Source organism: Anoplopoma fimbria, chromosome 18 (genome assembly GCF_027596085.1).
Source record: "Anoplopoma fimbria isolate UVic2021 breed Golden Eagle Sablefish chromosome 18, Afim_UVic_2022, whole genome shotgun sequence".
In the NCBI taxonomy this organism is placed as follows: Eukaryota; Metazoa; Chordata; class Actinopteri; order Perciformes; family Anoplopomatidae; genus Anoplopoma; species Anoplopoma fimbria.
This window is the reverse complement of record NC_072466.1, coordinates 10389777-10415093: the sequence shown is the minus strand read 5'-3', so window position 1 is coordinate 10415093 and position 25317 is coordinate 10389777. Positions and strand designations below refer to the sequence as shown.

The window sequence follows — 25317 nt, the reverse complement described above, 5'->3', positions numbered from 1 at the left end:
GGATTAATAAATAAAGATGAAATGCTATCAAGCTCTCTGGTAGAGATGGGGCGGAGCTGTATTCTTCAATGTGTCGGAGCAGAATACCTCTCAGACAGACAGGGATAGGCATTGTTGTTATTTTGGTTTTAGGAATTGATTTGTTGCTTTCGCAAGGACTGCCGTGTTCATGCAGTATTAAGACCTTTCCAAGAAAATAAACTGATGCATAATCATGCATTAGAAACTGTAGAGCACATCACAGTAGGATCAATAGCTTGGATGATCTATGTTGTCTTAGGAACTCTCTTAGGAAACTTTGGGATCAACCAGTTTTTCGAAAGCCACTCAGCTGAAGTGGCTAATTTTTTTAAGTTAATTTTCTTGCTTCTGACTATGGAGTAAGTTTATTCAGAAAACATTTTAGTTTCCAAGAGTCAAGTCCAGTCGAGCTTCCCATAACTGTAAATTCTGCTTCAATGTTGGAGACTTCAGTCTAAGGAAACTCTATTCTCATGTATCTGGGTAAGAGATGGAGGATCGTAGCTGTCCAAACTTCTGAATGAAATCTGCCTGAGCCTGGACCAAAGCCTCCTCATCTATGTAGACTGCCGGCCTCCTGGCTGTGACAAAGTACTGCACCTTCCTCAGGCTCCAGCCAAGGACATACATGAGCAGGCCACACACAGCGGCCGTCGACCTGCCGACTCCGGCGTTACAGTGAACGTAGACATTGTGTCCATTCTCCAAGAGACCATGAAGCAAAAATACAGCCTGGGGAAGCATCCGGATCCGACCTGCAGAAGAAGACAATAACACACAATACAGTTTTTTTTAACAAACATTATTCAAACGTAAGTAAATAGTGCAGTTGTTTGTCTTTGTTCAGCTGTGGATTATTACCCATCCCTTGTTCTAGTGTAAATGGACAGTGTATGTGGGATTTACTCAGGATGAAACACGTCACCTAATGCAAGGGGGTGGCTCATTGGGGTGTTTTTAATATATTTTGTCTACTATGTTGGTCTATGGCACAGAAGAAAAGTTACATCAGGCTTTTAATACACAGGCAATACAGACACTTAAATAAACCATAAAGGACTGTAGCAGTTGTTTGCCTCAAGGCACCCCATGCATTCTTAAAATGTATATATGTCAGAATCTTTGTGCAGGTTGCTGGATTCTCATGTGAAATATATCACTGTCAGGAATAAACTGCAAGTATCGACAGCTACACATGTAGTAGGAGCTCTATCTTGGGTAATTTTGTTAACCAAGGGCATTCTTTCTTTACTTGAATTCACTGTTGAAGCATATGTGGCACTTCCTTTGTGACTTACACAACACTATACTGTAACATTCTGGTTAAAGGAAACCTTGGAAGGTGCTCAGTGGCCATGGTAGGCTATAATACCATCAATTACCAAAGGTAACCTTTAAATATTAGAATGAAACCTTCAGTAAGCTTCCTCTGGAGAAAAAACAGCCCGGTGAAGATTGACATACTGAGTAACTTTAGAGCGTTTCTGCTTGATGACCCAGACTCAGGACTGCAACTGTACTGTACAAGCACTGCCAAAGTGTCTTGGAATTTTTTTTCAGTTCTCTCAACTCTGACTTGACTAAATACTGTTGTTATTATTCTGAGTTTATTCTTATATACCTGAGAATTCTCCTTACCCTCAGTGCTCATGTCAGGCGTGGGTATCCACACATACACCAGGCCACAGTCTTTGTACAAATGCATCATGGTCTCGGGGGTCATGGCTTCTCCAAGGTTGCGCCTGCAGCCATCGGAGTTGTTCACCACATCACACTCTGTCTGGAAGTTCATCACTGCAGTAATCCCCAGTTCATGCTTCATCTTTATAGTCACGTGTTCCACCTGTCGAGGGCAGCTGCCCAGCCAAATATGTGGCAGCACCCTGGGGGGCAATAAACAGGGATTCATTCATCATTTCTGTTAATGTCATTATTACATGCTACACATGCTGAACCAGTGAGGGTTTGTGGAATGACTGACTACACACTAAAAAAAAATCCAAGATAATGTACAGGTGAATATTATCAGATAACACGGGATCAGAGTAGATCTGCTTTTCAAGAGGAGAATAGAGTGATGTTTTATTGACCCCTCTAATTCTTGTGACAACTGTGGTTTGAGGAAAACTCCATTTAGTGCTCATTAGCATGCATACAATCAACAACCAGAGGAGGGGAAATATAAAAGGAAGGAAGGAAGGATGCTTCTGATCTGTGATGTCCCGGAGTGACACTGCAGTGAAAGTCTCTGGTCTCAACCTGCTGATACCAAAATAACCTCTGTTTTATACATTAAAAAATCCCTTAAAAACTGCTTTGCCGAAGTGAAACACTTTCTCTTTTTCGCTACAAAATAACGATACTCCTGTTTGTTCTACTCTCACAGACAGTATCAATATATACAGTATAACGCTTGGACTATACAAAAACTGAAAAGGTGTACAAGTTGTGGAAAACCAATTTGCTTATTATCTATCCTGTTTGACTGACTATTTTAATTTATTACAGTAAAATGTAAAATAATCTAGTGGATAGTTCATTGTTAACCCAACATTGTAGGAATATACTTTTTTAGAAAGTATGTCTGTTTTGTCTCCAGTGTTCAGTTGTAAAAAGCTAATGGCTATATAACCTTCAAGCCTCCTCTCTCGTAAATACCAGCATGAGAGACAAAGAACCTGTTAGACAGTGAGTTAAAGGCTCTTTGAATCATATGAGTTATTGCAGAGGTGAGTGTGTAGCTATTAATAGGCAAGACACAAAGGCACAGTGCTTCCTACGAAACACAGGTCCTTGGCATAAGCCTTGTAAGGTCTTCGGACACTAATTAAAAACCTGATGGTAGCAGCCAGGTCTGCTCATTCTTATGCAAGTTATGTGCTCACTGCCTCCGGGGTCCCGGGTTAAATTCTGCTGTGCCTGGTGTATCATGGCAGCGAGTATGTGTCTTAAAAAAGGAAGGCATGCATGGGTAGTTTGATTGAGTCAATGCTGGGTGTTGTGTGTCTGTGACTATTTGCTCAGCAATTAATGCCCAATATACAGATTTCATTTAAATATGAACAGGTATTATCCAATCCATCAATTTGAATTGTTTTTGTTTCAGATGTCACCAGATATTAAGTAAATCACATCACTACTGCTCATGCTTCAACATTACTAAGGTTGTGTTACAGATGTGAGTTTATATATATATAAATACTATATATAGTCTGTGAGGCAGGCACATCAGAGGGTGGTGTAACAGTGCGTAAAACAGGCAAACATGGTTGTGGACTGTTGTTTTTTTACCCAGTGGATGATGGACCAAAGACAGACATCCATCCTCTGGGCACCATGGAAATCTTACGTCAATCCATGTAACAGTTGAGATATTTCAGTATTGATCGAAGTGGTGGACTGACTGACTAAGTCAACAGACATTGCCATCCCTAGACCCATGCCGCGTCTGCTAAATGACTGTAATGTAATGTAATGTAATGCCGCTAACAAGGATGCAATTGTAGAGTAGGAGTGTTTACTTTCCCAGTTGTACATTTCTGGAAACTTTTGAAGAAGGAAAACAGATTGTGGGGGATCTAATAGGGTGCTGAAAATAGTTCTGGATTCTCAAAACTTACAAACACTAAAATCAATGCCAGACAGATTGCAAAAGTGACTTTAAGCACCTTCTTTGACAGATTTATAGTATAGAGTGACTGATTTAAATTCAACTATTGAGCCTGGAAGCTGTAAATGAATGATTTAGCCGAACCTGTCATTGAGATATTATGAGCTGACACAAACAACTCATTATCTCTCTCTAATAGACTTGTGAAAAGGCAGAGATTTGAATCCCTAAAATACCTTTTACTCACCGTATGAGATAATGCAACTGCTTGCAAACTACTTTTTCAAAGGACAATGATTTTCAAGTGCCAGACAGGATTATTTATAACTGAATGGGAGAGAGCAAGGTCAAAAAACAAAAGAGGGATCAGGCCTAATAGGGTGATTGCGTCTTTGTCCGCCATGTGAGAGACAGACAACTTTCATCAAGAAAGGGCAGTGTGACATGACTGTCCTGCCCTTCAAGCAGGACAGTCATGTCAGCAGAAGAAGAAGCAGGAGCAGACAAACTTTCTCTAACTGATTTAGGATCACAACAAAGCAGAATTCAAACTTGGACTGAGAAACTTACTAAAGAGGATTGGTTATGTTTGAAACCACTAAGAAAGATAACAGAGGAGCTGATCAGCCCTCTGTGTAGTTCAACAAACAATCCAGCATGGAAATCCATCGTCCCTTGGGATGTCATTATTTTTCAGTATTATTAAATGTAGTACACACATCGGATTTCACATCAGAAGGGGAGAAACCTTTCAACGAGCATCACCTTTCATTAGAGTGGGGGGAAAATTGATGGATCTCAATTAGTACTTGCTACAGGCTACAAGAAGAGTACTTTGGCAGGTTTTAGGGCTTTTTTTTTGTCACTGGAAAGTGCAGACAGGAAGTAAAGAATATATGAATGTCCAGATGACAGAAAATCATAACAGAAAACCGTCAAAGCAATAATTCAAATAAGTTTGGAAAATATATCATAAAAAGAGCAAAACTTTTGCACTCCAGTAGGACGACAGGTGCGTAGGAGAATACCTTAAGTAGACAATATAGAACAAAAACTCCCGCACACTGGCTTCTTCACTTGCGTATAAATGTATTTTAGTCACGACGTTTCGGTGCGTAGACCTTCATCAGGTTATTTTAAAATATATCATAAAATAAAAAATATCTGACTGCTTTTTTAATGTTTAATACTTAGTTTACCTACACAGAGCTAATCCTCTTAATACTTGTGAAGTCAGAGGTAAAGCTCAGCAACAACAACAACAACAACAACAAGAAAAACACCCTGAGGCTCTGATGCTGGCGGGCATTTTGCTAAAGTACACTTCATCAGTTTATTATTCATTGTTTAATGAAATCTAGATACTCAAGTCATTCCCATAAAACTTCACACTGATGGCTTTGGCTTTGTTTGGCTGTTGTACTGTATTACCTGGAGAAATGAATGGCCTTCTGACCAGCCACACTGAAGTAGAAGTCGGTGGTGTGTTTCAGCTCATCTGTGGCTCCTGTTTCCTCTATCCAGTGACCGATCGGATGGCAGTACACTCCATCCACTATGTTCTTCTCATCGTATGAACAACATCTGTCATGGCCTGGACCGCTACCTGGTGACAAAGAAGACAACCTTTCAGCAGGTTAGTGACCACATACTGATTTTAGGATGTTTAGGGACATGAAGTGATCATGAAGATGTTTTTAAGATTTACTTTCCTAAACAAACACAGGCAGATGTTGCCTTTATTTTTCTTTGAGGGTAAAAAAATACTTTATTGCGTTAAACAGGAAAACCACTGATTAAGCATCATAAACAAAAGGAGAAAATTGGTCTTATAACAAAAACCAGTGAAGGAGAGTAACAAAGTACATTTACTTTTAAAGTACTTGTAATTTATTGATTCTTTCCTTTTTCTGCTACTGAATACTTTGACTCCACGAAAGCTCAAAGGGAAATCTTACAGCTTTGACTCCACTACAGGACATCAATCCGATAGGTACATAATCTTGTTAATTTGCAGATTTGAATAAAATAGAAATCACATGATTGGTATATCAAATGCATTTTTACAAACAACCCAACAGTATATAACATAGTTTAAATAAGCTCCAGCTCAACCAGCATTGAAATATTTATTACATCTTAATGCTTCAACAATAAAATTCCAGTAATATAATATGATAAAAGAAATAACACTGAATGGGGCCTTTTTGCATTCTGAGTCCATTTACTGAGGCGGATAATACTTTTGTTCAGTTGAATAAAATGAATTACACTAATGTATATTTTGAATGCATCAACATTGAATGTAAGATTGTATTTGAACACTGGGGAACACTATTTAGGTATACTAGTGCACTGAAATCCACCAGCCACTGAGCGTCTAGTAAATAACTAGCGTCACTTTAGCGCCATCATGTGGCGCTGAGGATGGATTACAAAAACATGAACCGAACATGGCGTATGAGTTATTTTCGTCTTTTGCATAAAACGTTACTTTAGATGGGAATTACAGAACATCTATGTGATGTCTCAAAAACAATTGCCTCTGCTTGTTCACGCGGCTGAATCTGACTTATACCTTCCCAGATATCAGTGCCGCGGACTCTTTTGACGAACTTGAACCACAACGTGTCTTTGAAGGGCTCTGCCAGCTGCACGTCGCCGATCCACAGACACGGTTCATGTGTTGACAGCACGAGCTTCTGCAAGGCTTTCATCTGGACGGCTCCGCGAGGGTCCCAGTGGCCCATTTCCTCACGCGAACCCAAAACATAGACCTCTACATCTGAGGACTCCGGAGTGAGAATGACACCGAACCTGAAGATCATTGTTGCAGCCTTAACCCAATGATGCGTCCTCAATCGATTAGTACGACGGTCTTGAGTTATATTCTATACTGCAGTACTGTGTTCAGTCTGCGCGGCCCATTGACTGTAAGGTGTAATCTAAAAATAAACTCTCAGACAGATTTAAAGCGCACCACACATCACTCACATCAGAGTGAACTCTAGATCTCAATAGATAGATCTAGTTAGATATCTGTCTCATAATATCTCATACTGTCTTAGTAGAATATGATATAGGCAAGCTTCTAAAGAGTACAAATGTCTGCCAAGACTCAACTGTCTTCTTAAATTGTTATTTAATATTTAAAAAAATGTAGAAGCATGGATCTGCGTTTAAGTACTATTAGTGATAGACAATCATGCCAACTGGCTGGTGAAGGCCCTGATTTTTACCTAAATACCTAAATCCTGTCTGGTAATATTTGGACTTTCTACAATAGCAGCTTATTTCAAATGAGTTAGACTCTAACAAGTGAATTTAAATGCATCATGTGACTGTTGCACCATAAAGGTGAAGTGTCATTGCATTGTGTTAATGTGCACCTTTTCCAAACTTTTCCTTTTAAATTGCAATAGCAGATTCTGTGTAAGAGTTATGGCGGTTAAATTCAGATATGCCACACCTTGAAGAATAGTTTGGTAACTAATTCAGCTAGTGTGACTCACTGTATGAAAAACTATATTTTTGAGCTATTGTATATGGTAAATTTAGAAAGGTCTGGATGAAATTTGTGTATGAATATGAAGTGTCATGTAAAACTTTGTTGCGTCCACACGATTTGTGTTGAACAAACCCTCAGGGCCCTTTAATTATGAACTCAAATGTGCCCACTAGATTGCCACATGATTATGCTAATTGCTATGTATAGTTAAGTGTAGAAAATTAAGTAAATGTAAAGTACTCTTATTACTCATAGAGACTAATATTTCACCAACATCTATGTATGCACATCCAAAGCCATTACATTGTCCCAGACCTAATTTATGAATCACTATATGAGCTATTTACTGTCCCAATGGGTGTTGGGTGGAAATGTGCAAGTAAATATGTTGTTTCTTTGCTTCTGATAGAAGCTGGCTTTTTGAGAGGCTTTAAATGTCATCACAAATAGGCTGCTTATTATCCTGTATTATAGCAGCACTACAGCCACATTTCAGACTACAGCAGCTATAGTTGTTAAAACTGACACTTGTTACGTTGTTTTTATAGAAGGTGACGCCAATAAATACAACAAAATAAGAAAATAGAGGCAGAGGGTGGGGGGTCTGAAGATACAGAAGCACATTTCAAGTGCCTCCAATCTCTCTTTATGAACCTTTAATCAATGTTTTTACAATTGCACTTAGGTACTAAATGAACCTCACCTAGCTTACCAGAAGGTCCTTTAATTGTGCCTCAGAGTCAGGACTGTGATGGATGTACATATTTGCTGATCACTGGTTAAATCTATTATAAACTGCAGAAGGATCATTAAACAGGTTTTAAAGCCAGGCCGTTCCCCAGTTATCTAAGGAGAAGGGCATTATTCAAAGTAATAGTGATATGTTTCTTTGGTTATTGCATTCAAACAAACTCATTATTTTAAAGCTGATGATTGTGCTTGTGATAGGCAATTTCCTGTTGTGATTCATGGCTTTATAAAATTTATCAAAGGCTTAAATGTTCCTTATTTCATCCTGGAGGGTTTACTACACCCTGAAATCTCTGGGGGGAGAGTACATTTTTCCTCTCTCGGTGCTGAAAATTAGTTCAATTTCAATTAAATTTATTTTGTATAGCCCAAAATCACATATTACAGATTTGCCCTAGAGGGCTTTACAATCTTTACACATACGACATCCTCTGTCCAGGGACCCTCACATCATAAAAAAAAACCCATTAACAGCGAGAAAAAAGGGAAGTGACCTATGGGAGAACGGCAGAGGAGGGATCCGTCTCCCAGGATGGACAGAAATGCAATAGATGTCATGTGTACAGAATGAACAACATAACAGAGTTACAAAATACTAAATTAGTCTGAGAAGAATTGCTAATGATGTAACCACACTGAAGTCATGTTTTAATTGGTTAATTAATTTAATCTTGCACACTATCGGAGCCATTGGCATAAAGTTTTAGTGCTTATTTATGACTCAATAATCTCTCATGGTTGCGATGATTCGCGTGTGTTAAAAAAAAAAAAAAGATTCACTATCATAGACTGCTGATTCCTCACTTAATCGGTCGGTAGGGGCCTTAAGACAACTGATTCAGTTTAAAATCCTCTTTCTGATTAGGAATTGTTCCTGGCAAGATTTAAACGCCAAACTAAGCGGCGAACAACCTTTGCATTCGAGTAGTTTTCATGATCTATTTTCCATCAACTCTGCTGCATATGATAGTGGCTCAATGGGGCAAAGCTTAGTGTGTGTGAGTAGAAAGTGTGTCTGCTTGAGAGACAGGTGTAGCAGACAGGTGTCGCCAATCGGAAAAGGTTAGCAGTGAAGTTGTCTTGTGGCAGTAAAGGCACAATTAAGGTAACGGTTTGCCCATGAATACACACTGTAAAAACACTTCTCAATAGTCAAGAAATGATTGTGTCTTGCTTGCCAGCTGCTGGGCAAAAGTGAAAGGAGAGTCTTTGGGATTTTAAACCAGTCTCTGGGCATCAACCTTGCATTTACACAGGCATTGTTAAAAGATATATAAACCTGAAATGTAAAAACGCTTCAGGTCACGGTTACGCCCGTGAGACAACGCTCAGATACAAGCCAGCACAGAGCCGTAGCTGACACCTGCAAGGGTTATAATGAAGGTGCTTGAGACGTGCAAGTAGACAAACACAAGGTTACACAGAGTTTAGATGTGGTGGGATGGAAAACTGTGGTTTCTATTCCCTCAGTCCAACATTACAGCAGTAGTTTTTGTAGGCACACCTGGCGAAATTCTGAAATCTACTGAATTCACTTTTGGAGTTACATAAGTATTTACCTTTGCTCAAGTTATGTTGACTTTTACATGTATTTTTTGTTTTTAACAATATGTTTATTATATGTATTTTATTTATTTCACTTAATGATGACAATGACAATTACACAGGGCAGTGTTATAGCATATCAATGTAAACTATTAATTAATAGAAATTAATAAAAATCACAATTGCACTATGCATCCCCCCTTCCCATCACCCCTCATTCTAATGGCCTACACAAGTCAGTTATGTGATAAAGGTGAAAATAGAACAAACAAAACTAAAACATGTAGCACTTTATGTTAAAGCTCGGTAACAACGTTAGACAATAGTGGGGTTATAGTCTTATAATAAAGAGGAAATAATAAAGTGCCCCACAGTACATTGTGTTTGAGGGCCTTGAAACCGGCCATAATTCTTGCAAGATTTTGAGCCAGGAGAAAAGCTGATAATATGTCACTTAATAAGGTTTAATATGTTTTCCTGCTAGAAAATAACCCTTTAGATTCCCAATATGTAGTCAATTAATCCTAATAACACGTGTCTGGACATTTTCTGCAACCATTTTCAGAGAGAACATAAACATTTGTTACCTAAACTGCTGATTATTATTTCCCAACATATGTTTATGTAAAACATAATTCACACAAAGATACAGGTACCCTATAATAGGCTGACTTAACATGATACAGCCTAGAGTATAGTCTAACCCACAACTCAGCCTGCAAGACAGGTGTTAAAAAGGTATACATTTTGTTCCCTAATGCAGAGAGATAAAAATGGCTTGTCGGGCTGAGTTAAATAGTAATACTGTTCTCAATCTGAGTAGGGTTCAGGTAAGTGTAGGGTAGTTCAAGCTGCAAGTTTCTTGCTACAATTGTTTCACTAAAGTAGGACAACTCTGCTTGAAACTCCTTAATCATCTGCTTTGGGGCAGGCTCATCGAATCGTTCTTCGGGGTATGTACCCATGGGAACCTGTCAAAAGGACAAAACGAAAGAGTAAACATATCGACAGAGTATTGTGTTGGATACAATGCATTTTAAATTGTAGATGGGTTATAATGAGCGTTTATCAACACCAAACTTACCATGTCAGTGTACTTCTCTGTAAGTATCCAACCCTGTGCTCTAAAGCTGCTCGTCTCGCCAACATTTGGGAGGGTCTCCAAAATTGTCTTCATGCTTGACTGCCCCTTAGTGGTTGGAGGAGGATTGCGCAGCAGAAGTGAGGCATTGGGTATCCAGGAGCAGTAGTCGAACTAAATTATGAAAGAAATTTCAATATGTTACAACTTTGATAGAAAACTTATTCAATAAACTAATTTTAATGTCAAACATTGCAGAAAAAGTTATGTTAGCCTACAATGCAATTTAGCAGTCATGGACCAGTCCCAAAGACTACTCGACTAGTTAATTAATCAGGGTAGATAGCCTGTATCAAATATGTTTTCCATCTAATATCAATGATTAATTCTCATCAAAAAGATAAAATAACAGCTCATTGAGAGCAGAATGCTGGCACCAAACCACCGATGAACGATAAGTCTATAACGATGCACAGACGGCTGGTTTGATAGATATTCTGCTAAACTTCTACCCCAATGTAATGCTCAGCTAAAGAAAAAATGTGATATACTTAAAGCAGATTGCAGACCTGCCAAATGTTCAGAAGTCTGTTAGTGTTAAAACTAACTCATACATAATCAAACATGAATACATATTCCAATGTCACAACTATTTACCTGCCCATTGTTTACTGCAGCATGTTGAGCCGTCACTGTGAAGATCACCATGGTGATGAATTTGATCACCTCCTTGACAGTTTGAAAGCTTGCTGGACACCCTGTTGGTAGCACAGTGACTGTTAGTTGATTATCGGTAATCCCTACCTTTGGTAAATATTAAAGGCTACTATTAAGTTTTTATATATCTTGTGTACACAAATGACTTCAGAACACGGGTTAGATACCTGAGGCTTTGTTTCCTAAGAAGCCATGTGTGAATATCTCACTGATCCATTCCTGCAGCTCAGTGTCTTTACGCACTTCACTGTCTGAAGGATAGTAGTACTCCACTACTGCCTGCACAAAGCTAGTGAACACAAAATAACCAGATATAAAATGTCATATGTGAATAAGACAGAAAGATTATTTTGCTTGTAGAATAAATCATTATGAACAGTTGCGATATTTTTTGAAAGACCTGTTGATGATGTTCCACAGCTTCAGGCCATCATCTCTGTAGTAGAAGTTGGGGATTGATTCCAGTCCTCGTGCAGTGATGTTCTCTGGCAGACAGAGGGAGCTGTAGGTCGTTTCGGAGAGAGCCCTTCTCATGAGCTCTGTCATTCCGTCAAATCCAAGTGAACTCTAATAAATCAAAAAGTCATTTACCATCAAACACATTTCTTGAAGTAAAAGAATCAAGCATTGTTAAAAGGTCAAAGGCTATAAATTATATTTGCAATGGTGCAATCGAATTGGAGTAGTTTGAATACTGTATTTTACAGAGCCATACTATACTTAAAGCCCCGTCAGGTCCCAAAAGAGTTGTGCGGCTTCTAGTGTTTATGTACAGAGTGTACCGGAAGTGTGGAAACAGCAGCTGTGCAGACAAATGGAAGAATTCATAGAAAAGTCAAAGTAAGATGCTTATTTGAGCAAACAACAGGCATTTTGTTTGTGTTGATCACCAAAGGAAGCCATCAAAAAAAAAAAAACAAGACTAAAAAGGATGCAAAGTTCTTGATCTCTTTTTTTTTTTTTTTTTTTTTGTATAGTTTTTTTATTCTGAAAAAAAAAAAAAACAAGACTAAACCTTGAAGGATGCAAAGTTCTTGATCTCTAACAAGTTAAATGTCACTTCAAAAGCTAAAAAGTGAAAAACGAAGAGTCAAAAGAGTCATGTTCAGAGTGGGTTCACCATCGATAGAAAATAATACCACATTCTTAGTAAAGATCTTATTTTGAATTGAACATTTCAGGGATCTAGATAGAATGCTGGGGTTGGACTCCCAAGTATATCTTTGGTCTGCACTATTAAGACCTTTGCTTAAATGGATTAAGCCTCTGTGTGATGTGCCTTTCAATGTGCTATCTTTTCTAGTCTATAATAGATACTGAAATGGTGGTGGGTCAAGGTTCACTTTAAGTATTTCAAGAATAGTACGATCAGCTTTCACAGGGAAATTTCTCATTTAGTCTTAATGACTGTATATCAGAAGGGCAACATCCCAACAGTCTGACCACTTTTTAGGCTTTAAAAAGTGGTCAGACTGTGGACTTACCAAACGCAATATCAAAAACAGAGAGTTTATTGACCAGAAACAAAGGTGCCTGGCTGTAACTGATACAAGGAACGTTGGGGTTTTATGTGAAACTACTTTCCAATTTGACTATACTTTAATACGTCATAGCATATTGTAATGGGTTCGTTAATGTAATATATTGGAAGGGCAGGGTGCTTCCTCAGTTTATACCTCTAAGGAAGTGTCTTTCAAAATGATTCATAAATATTACCTTACCAATCACTACATGCAGAAATTCTAAAAAGAGAAAAACACAAACTGCTCTTTCTGTGATGAAAATTAAGATTTACATTTTTTGGCTTTGTTCTTTTTACACCAAGAAATTCTGCAAAGAAATTTGCAGATTTGTCATTGATCATATCTTAAATGACTCTATAAAAAGTCAGATAATCAGTTCAGATCAAGGGAATAGATTAAAAAAAGTGCACCAGCACTCTGACCTCTGCTGTGTCATCATACCTTATAGAGGGGATGAACCACAGAGAAGCTGCGGAGAGCGGAAAGAGTATAGACCTCTGCCAGAAAGTGAGTTTTCATGAGGTGCTGGACTGCTTGATGGTCCATGAAATCTGCATTTTTAATAAACATCTTGGCAAGCAGCCAGTCAGTCTCCGGGTCACTGGGCACAAAGATGGGGTTCTCCGCAGAAGGTTGTTGATGCAACTGGAATTTGACAAAAACATGTTTTATTTTGGTATGTTAAAATAGTGCAACTGGACTTTTGAAAGCATAGAAATGTACTGTGGAATGTAATGTGATCATGTAACTAGACCTGTATTGCAATGGGCATCAGTTTGTTTTCTGGGTTCGAGTAGAGCAAACAGAGACCAGCAGTCACGTGCAGAGGTTCACCATTATAGGCTCTAGGGGGTATTCCATCCATCTTCTTCTGGTCATAGAGGAATATATTGCCTTTCTGAATGGGAAAGAAAGAAAGAGGAAAGAATTGTATTAAACATCAATGAGTTTCACAGATAAATCGAGGCAATATCATGTTTTGATTATACACACACAAATCGTCTCTCAAAGCAGAGATTATCTCCGAATTAAAGCCACTCTTCTTTCATACCTTCATTTCCTCCTGCAGAGAGCTTCCCTCTTCCAGGAACGGCTTCACCATCTCCTCTGTGACTGGAAAGTTTGGGGGAAGCTCTGAGCAGCGCTTGATCACATTTGGATTGACTGCGTTCAGAAACTGGGATCCATAAAAATCATCTTCCTTCCAGTGCTCTGCAACATACTCTGAAAATTGTAAATATGATATATAATATTATATCCAATGTCTGACTTTTTTGAAGCGTAACGTCATAATCACAGTCACTAAAAGATTGATGGTTTGATTGATGGCATCACACAGAGCCTGTTTTTTAAAATTATAATAATTGAACATGTCCTTGAAAATTACATTTTTGAAGTCCAATGCAATCATAAGTATTCAATATATTTAACGAAATATAATTTTTTTGAAAATAGCCTATTGAAAGAAGTGTTTCTTGGGTTTACTTTATCCCAAAACGAAAAATGAGAGCGCGACTATTTGTGTGCACAATTCGAGAATTGGAAAAGAAAGGTGAAACTATAGGTGAATTATTTTTGCCAGAAGAATATTTGTTAAAAAAAAAGTTAAATCCAAGACAGATTACAGAGATCACTTTTTGTTATGAAACTATGACACTGACAGTGTTGTTGCACTGCAGTTCTGGAAAATGGGGGAAATAATCTACCTGACATTGTTGTCTTTTTCTGCCAAAAGATTTTTTTCATGTCTTCAATGCTTTCCCATTTTTCAGTCGATCCATATAGCCCCTTGAGCTTGAGTTCAATGCCACTGAAGTAAAGCAGGTAAAAAAAGAGGTTTACAGAATACAGAATTAAACAGCACACTGACATGTAAGTTTGTAATGTAATGTTTCTAATGTACTTTTTGCCTTGAGACATTGATAATATGACTAAATTTGAGTTGTGTCCTTTGCATCTATGTAGACCCACTTTATAATTTTTTGACGACGAAGCTCAGTTGATTTGGACTTAGAGAAGCCGATTTCAGCCGGGAGCTCAGCAGAATCATTGAAATGGTTGACATGGGGTAATCCTTCTTCCATAACTTTCCATCTAAAAAAAATAAATAATAATTACTGAAAAGCACGTTGACATTTCTCCTGATGAACTTCTGAGGCCACAACAGCGGCTCCTGGTTCATACTGTACTGCACACATAAAAACACTTACTGGTAGAATCTCCTTTTCAGAATCAGCTCTTTTTTGCGGTGGTCAATCAACAAGGGATGGTCTTCCTCAAAACCCTTCAAGGCTGAGGCATGAAAACAACATAACATCAGTAACATTTTAAAAGACAAAATTGAAAAAACTGTCAACAAAACAAACGTGAAAAGAAGTGATATGTATAAATCTCATATTTATTATTTTGAATCAACAATTTGGGGAACTTGAAGCAGACCTCTCCCTCCTCTCAGCTCCACCAGTTCTCCTCTGGAGATCCATCTGTAACAGGGGAAAAGAACGGCTTCTCCTTCTGGAGTCGTCACCACTATTTTAGAGAGGTACCACTCATTTTCTGGGAGAAACAAGAAAGGGTCTTTCTCCACCTTGACCAGCAGAAGTTTCCCCAGAGACAGACTGCTTTTGATGATGTAGGTCCCTGTCTAGAAAAAGAAAGTTTTATTTAATATCTTTCGAAAATTGTCTGTGGATTCACATGAAAACATACATATTGATAGACGCTCATGCTGATTGGCTTATTGAGGCTATTCTGGCAATATGGTATGCTTTACGTATAGGCATAATTGCAGTAGAGTAAAATAAGTGCAGTAAAATACTTTGGTTATCTAGTCTTAAAAGAGGTATGCACTCATGTAGACATATGCCACCCAAACACTCATGCATGCACAAAAAACTGCCAGTATATTCTTGTCAACTAAATTTGAGACATGCATATTGAATAATGGTCAACAATTGGATTCAACTTACCGTCCCAGTTTTAAAATCTGCACCGTAGTTATCCAATTCAGTCCGCTCACTCTCCCCTCCAGTTCCAATTACGGTTACGTGTATGTGATCAAATGTGCTGGCATTTGTCATGTTCCCTGTTGTCACTTCTAGCTTGTACTCAGCCATGGTCATTCAGTAGCGATTCTGTGTGTATTTGAAAAATGTAATTCAATTTCTAAACTCTCTGACAAATTTTGCTCCTTTTTATGTCCCTGCAGCTCATGCACCTCCCACTTTAGGTTCAGTAACAGCAAATCATTTAGGTATGACTTGTAAGAAATGATTAAACTATCAAATATCAGAGAAGGTTCATTTACATCCGTTATCTTTAACATTTGCAAATCCACAAGCAAATCATACCCTCCTGTCTATAAAGAAAGCACAGGCAAATGGTACAAAAGTATTGTACACACATACATTTATAATTAGTTCTTGGTAATTGTATGCCTTTGTTCGTTAGATAGCAATAGTAGAGAGACTTTTTTAATCCTGATAGTGATAACTGGTCTTTGGGTAAACGGCCGATACAGAGTACCGATCTGATGTCAGTGTTTGATTGATAAACTGTATACTTCACTGTGTGGATGGGGTTATTCACCTGGGATTATTCTTTTATGTGTTAGGCAAGTTAAATTGGGTAAACTGACATATTGCACCAATCACTCTAAGGAAAGGAAAGGAATGTTCTTAATATCCTGAAACACTTTCCTGAAGAGTTTTATCTTCTGCAGAGGGGCTCGCAGGAACGCAAAACTTTTATTTTGCGTGTGTACCTGGATTCAAAACCTTAGTAAAACACTTGGAGAATATATCTTGCCTTTGCCAGTACTGCCTTTGCTACAGTAAATGCCAACATGCTAACATTAGCAGAAAAATATATAAAACTATATGTTTTACTTGCCACAAGTGAACTACCTGAGTCACCATTTCCCAGAAATCCATAGTAAAAGATCTCATTGATCCATTCCTGGAGCTCAGAATCTGCTGACACTGCACTGTCAGGGATAATAATCTCTGTCTATATATATCTGTCCAAGACATAGATGACTAGTAAAAGAACAATTGATCTTGGGCTTTACTGAATGTCCTTTTAAGTTAACATGTCTTTGCTGTCAGGTTCCCAGAAGGCTGTAGCTGCCAGCCACAGTATATTTGCATCTGTATAGACTGTAAGGTATGATTTGCATGTGCAAATGGATCATGGTTTGCAAATGTATTATTGCGATGTTTGTAGTGCAGAGGCAGGATTCAAATTAACTATGGGTAATTTAACTTCTTTGATAACAGTATAAGGTGTTTTACTGAGAGAACGGCCTCAATGATACCACATCTGTTTCATTAAGGCTTCTTCATAATGTAGCGAAAAACAGGAAGAGTTATATGTTTTCAAGACATGAAATCTGCAATTGCAACATCCACATAATACCACAGTGACTATTGTGCAGCTACGAGAGGTCAGCCATGTTTGATCAGGAGTTAACGTGACGCAGGACGCGACGCAGCGAGTGTCCATCTCGTGCAGTACACGTGGCAGGAAGGGGTACTGGCTCGGTCTTGTGCTCCACATTGTTGAAGTGGCACTTCTTAAGATGGTCCGACATGCTGGGCAGATCAGTGAAACCCCAAGACAACACTGGGCTGAACGCCGTGCTGAATCTCCACACCTGCATCAGAAAATAAAATACAAATGTTGAAATGAAGGTCAAAACCTTTAGAAGGGCTCCTAATCCTTTTCTGAAGATATTCTTTCCTGCTTTTGTTACAGAAACCAAAAAATCCTAAAATTTTACTTCTAGCTCAATGCCATCATAAATAAAATAAATCTATACTTATATGTTGTTTTAAATATGGTCAGAGTACATTTGTTTGTGCGTATAATATTAAAGCATTTTCTGTAGCGCTACATGGGCTGTTTTGAATCTTGTGAAAAGCATAACATCTTTGACTACTCACTCTGTTTTTGATCTGCCATGACACTGTGCCAGGGGCACCAGGACACCGTCTCCGCTCCCACTGCAGCTCCACTATGCCCCTGGTCTGGAGGAGACTGGCACACACCTCCCTCATTGTCCGTGACACCAGTGACAGCTGGCACAGGCTGAAACTGTCAAGGAACCCAGCTATGTGCCACAATATCTCAATGGGAAGCCCACTAATTTGGTCAGACTGGAAGTCACTTGGAAATTTTGCCCTTGGGCAAGGCTGAACCCCGAAGGACCTGAGGTTCCTGTCATGAACCACTTTGGCCCCCTTGGTGGATGGGTAAAACCTCCGCTGAGAAAATGTGCAGCCATAATACGGCAGGGGGCAGCGGTGCTCCATCCAACCATTTAGACCAGCGTGAATGTCACCATGGACATTAAGACAACTGCTTCAGTTTAAAATCCTCTTTCTGATTAGGAATTGTTCCTGGCAAGATTTAAACGCCAAACTAAGCGGCGAACAACCTTTGCATTCCAGTAGTTTTCATGATCTATTTTCCATCAACTGCTGCATATGATAGTGGCTCAATGGGGCAAAGCTTAGTGTGTGTGAGACGAAAGTGTGTCTGCTTCAGAGACAGGTGTAGCAGACAGGTGTCGCCAATCGGAAAAGGTTAGCAGTGAAGTTGTCTTGTGGCAGTAAATGCACAATTAAGGTAACGGTTTGCCCATGAATAAACACTGTAAAAACACTTCTCAATAGTCAAGAAATGATTGTGTCTTGCTTGCCAGCTGCTGGGCAAAAGTGAAAGGAGAGTCTTTGGGATTTTAAACCAGTCTCTGGGCATCAACCTTGCATTTACACAGGCAAAGATAGATAAACCTGAAATGTAAAAACGCTTCAGGTCGCGGTTACGCCCGTGAGACAACGCTCAGATACAAGCCAGCACAGAGCCGTAGCTGACACCTGCAAGGGTTATAATGAAGGTGCTTGAGACGTGCAAGTAGACAAACACAAGGTTACACAGAGTTTAGATGTGGTGGGATGGAAAACTGTGGTTTCTATTCCCTCAGTCCAACATTACAGCAGTAGTTTTTGTAGGCACACCTGGCGAAATTCTGAAATCTACTGAATTCACTTTTGGAGTTACATAAGTATTTACCTTTGCTCAAGTTATGTTGACTTTTACATGTATTTTTTGTTTTTAACAATATGTTTATTATATGTATTTTATTTATTTCACTTAATGATGACAATGACAATTACACAGGGCAGTGTTATAGCATATCAATGTAAACTATTAATTAATAGAAATTAATAAAAATCACAATTGCACTATGCATCCCCCCTTCCCATCACCCCTCATTCTAATGGCCTACACAAGTCAGTTATGTGATAAAGGTGAAAATAGAACAAACAAAACTAAAACATGTAGCACTTTATGTTAAAGCTCGGTAACAACGTTAGACAATAGTGGGGTTATAGTCTTATAATAAAGAGGAAATAATAAAGTGCCCCACAGTACATTGTGTTTGAGGGCCTTGAAACCGGCCATAATTCTTGCAAGATTTTGAGCCAGGAGAAAAGCTGATAATATGTCACTTAATAAGGTTTAATATGTTTTCCTGCTAGAAAATAACCCTTTAGATTCCCAATATGTAGTCAATTAATCCTAATAACACGTGTCTGGACATTTTCTGCAACCATTTTCAGAGAGAACATAAACATTTGTTACCTAAACTGCTGATTATTATTTCCCAACATATGTTTATGTAAAACATAATTCACACAAAGATACAGGTACCCTATAATAGGCTGACTTAACATGATACAGCCTAGCGTATAGTCTAACCCACAACTCAGCCTGCAAGACAGGTGTTAAAAAGGTATACATTTTGTTCCCTAATGCAGAGAGATAAAAATGGCTTGTCGGGCTGAGTTAAATAGTAATACTGTTCTCAATCTGAGTAGGGTTCAGGTAAGTGTAGGGTAGTTCAAGCTGCAAGTTTCTTGCTACAATTGTTTCACTAAAGTAGGACAACTCTGCTTGAAACTCCTTAATCATCTGCTTTGGGGCAGGCTCATCGAATCGTTCTTCGGGGTATGTACCCATGGGAACCTGTCAAAAGGACAAAACGAAAGAGTAAACATATCGAAAGAGTATTGTGTTGGATACAATGCATTTTAAATTGTAGATGGGTTATAATGAGCGTTTATCAACACCAAACCTACCATGTCAGTGTACTTCTCTGTAAGTATCCAACCCTGTGCTCCAAAGCTGCTCGTCTCGCCAACATTTGGGAGGGTCTCCAAAATTGTCTTCATGCTTGACTGCCCCTTAGTGGTTGGAGGAGGTTTGCGCAGCAGAAGTGAGGCATTGGGTATCCAGGAGCAGTAGTCGAACTAAATTATGAAAGAAATTTCAATATGTTACAACTTTGATAGAAAACTTATTCAATAAACTAATTTTAATGTCAAACATTGCAGAAAAAGTTATGTTAGTCTACAATGCAATTTAGCAGTCATGGACCAGTCCCAAAGACTACTCGACTAGTTAATTAATCAGGGTAGATAGCCTGTATCAAATATGTTTTCCATCTAATATCAATGATTAATTCTCATCAAAAAGATAAAATAACAGCTCATTGAGAGCAGAATGCTGGCACCAAACCACCGATGAACGATAAGTCTATAACGATGCACAGACGGCTGGTTTGATAGATATTCTGCTAAACCCCTACCCCAATGTAATGCTCAGCTAAAGAAAAAATGTGATATACTTAAAGCAGATTGCAGACCTGCCAAATGTTCAGAAGTCTGTTAGTGTTAAAACTAACTCATACATAATCAAACATGAATACATATTCCAATGTCACAACTATTTACCTGCCCATTGTTTACTGCAGCATGTTGAGCCGTCACTGTGAAGATCACCATGGTGATGAATTTGATCACCTCCTTGACAGTTTGAAAGCTTGCTGGACACCCTGTTGGTAGCACAATGACTGTTAGTTGATTATCGGTAATCCCTACCTTTGGTAAATATTAAAGGCTACTATTAAGTTTTTATATATCTTGTGTACACAAATGACTTCAGAACACGGGTTAGATACCTGAGGCTTTGTTTCCTAAGAAGCCATGTGTGAATATCTCACTGATCCATTCCTGCAGCTCAGTGTCTTTACGCACTTCACTGTCTGAAGGATAGTAGTACTCCACTACTGCCTGCACAAAGCTAGTGAACACAAAATAACCAGATATAAAATGTCATATGTGAATAAGACAGAAAGATTATTTTGCTTGTAGAATAAATCATTATGAACAGTTGCAATATTTTTTGAAAGACCTGTTGATGATGTTCCACAGCTTCAGGCCATCATCTCTGTAGTAGAAGTTGGGGATTGATTCCAGTCCTCGTGCAGTGATGTTCTCTGGCAGACAGAGGGAGCTGTAGGTCGTTTCGGAGAGAGCCCTTCTCATGAGCTCTGTTATTCCGTCAAATCCAAGTGAACTCTAATAAATCAAAAAGTCACAAATATTTACCATCAAACACATTTCTTGAAGTAAAAGAATCAAGCATTGTTAAAAAGTCAAAGGCTATAAATTATATTTGCAATGGTGCAATCGAATTGGAGTAGTTTGAATACTGTATTTTACAGAGCCATACTATACTTAAAGCCCCGTCAGGTCCAAAAAGAGATGTGCGGCCTCTATTGTTTGTGTACAGAGTGTACCGGAAGTGTGGAAACAGCAGCTGTGCAGACAAAGGGAAGAATTCATAGAAAAGTCAAAGTAAGATGCTTATTTGAGCAAACAACAGGCATTTTGTTTGTGTTGATCACCAAAGGAAGCCATAAGCAAAAAAACCCAAAACAAGACTAAACCTTGAAGGATGCAAAGTTCTTGATCTCTAACAAGTTAAATGTCACTTCAAAAGCTAAAAAGTGAAAAACGAAGAGTCAAAAGAGTCATGTTCAGAGTGGGTTCACCATCGATAGAAAATAATACCACATTCTTAGTAAAGATCTTGTTTTGAATTGAACATTTCAGGGATCTAGATAGAATGCTGGGGTTGGACTCCCAAGTATATCTTTGGTCTGCACTATTAAGACCTTTGCTTACATGGATTAACACATACACAATTGGTTTACTAGGGAAAAGAGCCTCTGTGGGATGTGCCTTTCAATGTGCTATATTTTCTAGTCTATAATAGATACTCAAATGGTGGTGGGTCGAGGTTCACTTTAAGTATTTCAAGAATCATACGATCAGCTTTACCAAGGAAATTTCTCGTTTAGTCTTAATGACTGTATATCAGAAGGGCAACATCCCATATAGCTGTAGGCTTTAAAAAGTGGTCAGACTGTGGACTTACCAAACGCAATATCAAAAACAGAGAGTTTATTGACCAGAAACAAAGGCGCCTGGCTGTAACTGATACAAGGAACGTTGGGGTTTTATGTGAAACTACTTTCCAATTTGACTATACTTTAATACGTCATAGCATATTGTAATGGGTTCGTTAATGTAATATATTGGAAGGGCAGGGTGCTTCCTCAGTTTATACCTCTAAGGAAGTGTCTTTCAAAATGATTCATAAATATTACCTTACCAATCACTACATGCAGAAATTCTAAAAAGAGAAAAACACAAACTGCTCTTTCTGTGATGAAAATTAAGATGTACATTTTTTAGCATTGTTCTTTTTACACCAAGAAATTCTGCAAATTTGCAGATTTGTCATTGATCATATCTTAAATGACTATAAAAAGTCAGATAATCAGTTCAGATCAAGGAAATAGATTAAAAAAAGTGCACCAGCACTCTGACCTCTGCTGTGTCATCATACCTTATAGAGGGGATGAACCACAGAGAAGCTGCGGAGAGCGGAAAGAGTATAGACCTCTGCCAGAAAGTGAGTTTTCATGAGGTGCTGGACTGCTTGATGGTCCATGAAATCTGCATTTTTAATAAACATCTTGGCAAGCAGCCAGTCAGTCTCCGGGTCACTGGGCACAAAGATGGGGTTCTCTGCAGAAGGTTGTTGATGCAACTGGAATTTGATAAAAAACATTTTTTATTTTGGTATGTTAAAATAGTGCAACTGGACTTTTGAAAGCATAGAAATGTACTGTGGAATGTAATGTGATCATGTGACTAGACCTGTATTGCAATGGGCATCAGTTTGTTTTCTGGGTTCGAGTAGAGCAAACAGAGACCAGCAGTCACGTGCAGAGGTTCACCATTATAGGCTCTAGGGGGTATTCCATCCATCTTCTTCTGGTCATAGAGGAATATATTGCCTTTCTGAATGGGAAAGAAAGAAAGAGGAAAGAATTGTATTAAACATCAATGAGTTTCACAGATAAATCGAGGCAATATCATGTTTTGATTAAACACACACAAATCGTCTCTCAAAGCAGAGATTATCTCCAAACTAAAGCCACTCTTCTTTCATACCTTCATTTCCTCCTGCAGAGAGCTTCCCTCTTCCAGGAACGGCTTCACCATCTCCTCTGTGACTGGAAAGTTTGGGGGAAGCTCTGAGCAGCGCTTGATCACATTTGGATTGACTGCGTTCAGAAACTGGGATCCATAAAAATCATCTTCCTTCCAGTGCTCTGCAACATACTCTGAAAATTGTAAATATGATAATATTATATCCAATGTCTGACTTTTTTGAAGCGTAACGTCATAATCACAGTCACTAAAAGATTGATGGTTTGATTGATGGCATCACACAGAGCCTGTTTTTTAAAATTATAATAATTGAACATGTCCTTGAAAATTACATTTTTGAAGTCCAATGCAATCATAAGTATTCAATATATTTAACGAAATATACATTTTTTGAAAATAGCCTATTGAAAGAAGTGTTTCTTGGGTTTACTTTATCCCAAAATGAAAAATGAGAGCGCGACTATTTGTGTGCACAATTCGAGAATTGGAAAAAAAAGGTGAAACTAAAGGTGAATTATTTTTGCCAGAAGAATATTTGTTAAAAAAAAAATTAAATCCAAGACAGATTACAGAGATCACTTTTTGTTATGAAACTATGACACTGACAGTGTTGTTGCACTGCAGTTCTGGAAAATGGGGGAAATAATCTACCTGACATTGTTGTCTTTTTCTGCCAAAAGATTTTTTCATGTCTTCAATGCTTTCCCATTTTTCAGTCGATCCATATAGCCCCTTGAGCTTGAGTTCAATGCCACTGAAGTAAAGCAGGTAAAAAAAGAGGTTTACAGAATACAGAATTAAACAGCACACTGACATGTAAGTTTGTAATGTAATGTTTCTAATGTACTTTTTGCCTTGAGACATTGATAATATGACTAAATTTGAGTTGTGTCCTTTGCATCTATGTAGACCCACGTTATCATTTTTTGATGACGCATCTCAGTTGATTTGGACTTAGAGAAGCCGATTTCAGCCGGGAGCTGAGCAGAATCATTGAAATGGTTGATATGGGGTAGTCCTTCTTCCATAATCTTCCATCTAAAAAAAAAAGAAGAAATTACTGAAAAGCGCCTTGACATTTCTCCTGATGAACTTCTGAGGACATAACAGCGGCTCATACTGTACTGCACACATAAAAACACTTACTGGTAGAATCTCCTTTTCAGAATCAGCTCATTTTTGCGGTAGTCAATCAACAGGGGATGGTCTTCCTCAAAACCCTTCAAGGCTGAAGCATGAAAAGAACATAACATCAGTAACATTTTAAAGGACAAAATTTGAATCAACAATTTGGGGAACTTGAAGCAGACCTCTCCCTCCTCTCAGCTCCACCAGTTCTCCTCTGGAGATCCATCTGTAACAGGGGAAAAGAACGGCTTCTCCTTCTGGAGTCGTCACCACTATTTTAGAGAGGTACCACTCATCTTCTGGGAGAAATAAGAAAGGATCTTTCTCCACCTTGACCAGCAGAAGTTTCCCCAGAGACAGACTGCTTTTGATGATGTAGGTCCCTGTCTAGAAAAATAAAGTTTTATTTAATATCTTTCGAAAATTGTCTGTGGATTCGCATGAAAACATACATATTGATAGACGGTCATGCTGATTGGCTTATTGAGGCTATTCTGGCAATATGGGATGCTTTACGTATAGGCATAATTGCAGTAGAGTAAAATAAGTGCAGTAAAATACTTTGGTTATCTAGTCTTAAAAGAGGTATGCACTCATGTAAGCATATGCCACCCAAACACTCATGCATGCACAAAAAACTAACTAAACTAAATTTGAGACATGCATATTGAATAATGGTCAACAATTGGATTCAACTTACCGTCCCAGTTTTAAAATCTGCACCGTAGTTATCCAATTCAGTCCGCTCACTCTCCCCTCCAGTTCCAATTACGGTTACGTGTATGTGATCAAATGTGCTGGCATTTGTCATGTTCCCTGTTGTCACTTCTAGCTTGTACTCAGCCATGGTCATTCAGTAGCGATTCTGTGTGTATTTGAAAAATGTAATTCAATTTCTAAACTCTCTGACAAATTTTGCTCCTTTTTATGTCCCTGCAGCTCATGCACCTCCCACTTTAGGTTCAGTAACAGCAAATCATTTAGGTATGACTTGTAAGAAATGATTAAACTATCAAATATCAGAGAAGGTTCATTTACATCCGTTATCTTTAACATTTGCA

At 38.4% G+C, this 25317-nt stretch overlaps 4 protein-coding genes across 4 annotated transcripts; all 4 read right to left on the bottom strand.

The window, feature by feature from the left end:
• Positions 1–492: 492 nt before the first annotated feature.
• epm2a (EPM2A glucan phosphatase, laforin) lies at positions 493–6520 on the bottom strand. The gene is made up of 4 exons (XM_054618960.1): positions 6210–6520; positions 5063–5237; positions 1660–1904; positions 493–776 (listed from the first exon to the last, which is right to left on the bottom strand). Exons 1-4 carry the CDS (start codon positions 6457–6459, stop codon positions 493–495), a joined length of 954 nt encoding a protein of 317 aa, XP_054474935.1. The 5' UTR covers positions 6460–6520.
• A 3705-nt stretch (positions 6521–10225) lies between these two features.
• On the bottom strand, positions 10226–15871 carry LOC129107580 (hydroperoxide isomerase ALOXE3-like). The gene is made up of 13 exons (XM_054619083.1): positions 15725–15871; positions 15195–15399; positions 14966–15047; positions 14462–14565; positions 13807–13979; positions 13510–13653; positions 13197–13400; positions 11948–12034; positions 11633–11799; positions 11400–11521; positions 11173–11273; positions 10519–10689; positions 10226–10405 (listed from the first exon to the last, which is right to left on the bottom strand). Exons 1-13 carry the CDS (start codon positions 15869–15871, stop codon positions 10226–10228), a joined length of 1887 nt encoding a protein of 628 aa, XP_054475058.1.
• A 1343-nt stretch (positions 15872–17214) lies between these two features.
• LOC129107579 (F-box only protein 30-like) lies at positions 17215–18067 on the bottom strand. Its single transcript, XM_054619082.1, has 2 exons — positions 17699–18067; positions 17215–17409 (listed from the first exon to the last, which is right to left on the bottom strand). Exons 1-2 carry the CDS (start codon positions 18065–18067, stop codon positions 17215–17217), a joined length of 564 nt encoding a protein of 187 aa, XP_054475057.1.
• Positions 18068–19607: 1540 nt separating this feature from the next.
• LOC129107578 (hydroperoxide isomerase ALOXE3-like) lies at positions 19608–25103 on the bottom strand. Its single transcript, XM_054619081.1, is given in 14 exon segments — positions 19608–19787; positions 19901–20071; positions 20555–20655; positions 20782–20903; positions 21015–21181; positions 21336–21422; positions 22518–22721; positions 22832–22975; positions 23129–23301; positions 23780–23818; positions 23821–23882; positions 24275–24356; positions 24439–24643; positions 24957–25103. Coding segments are annotated over 14 exon segments (1884 nt in total).
• Between the last annotated feature and the right edge of the window lie 214 nt (positions 25104–25317).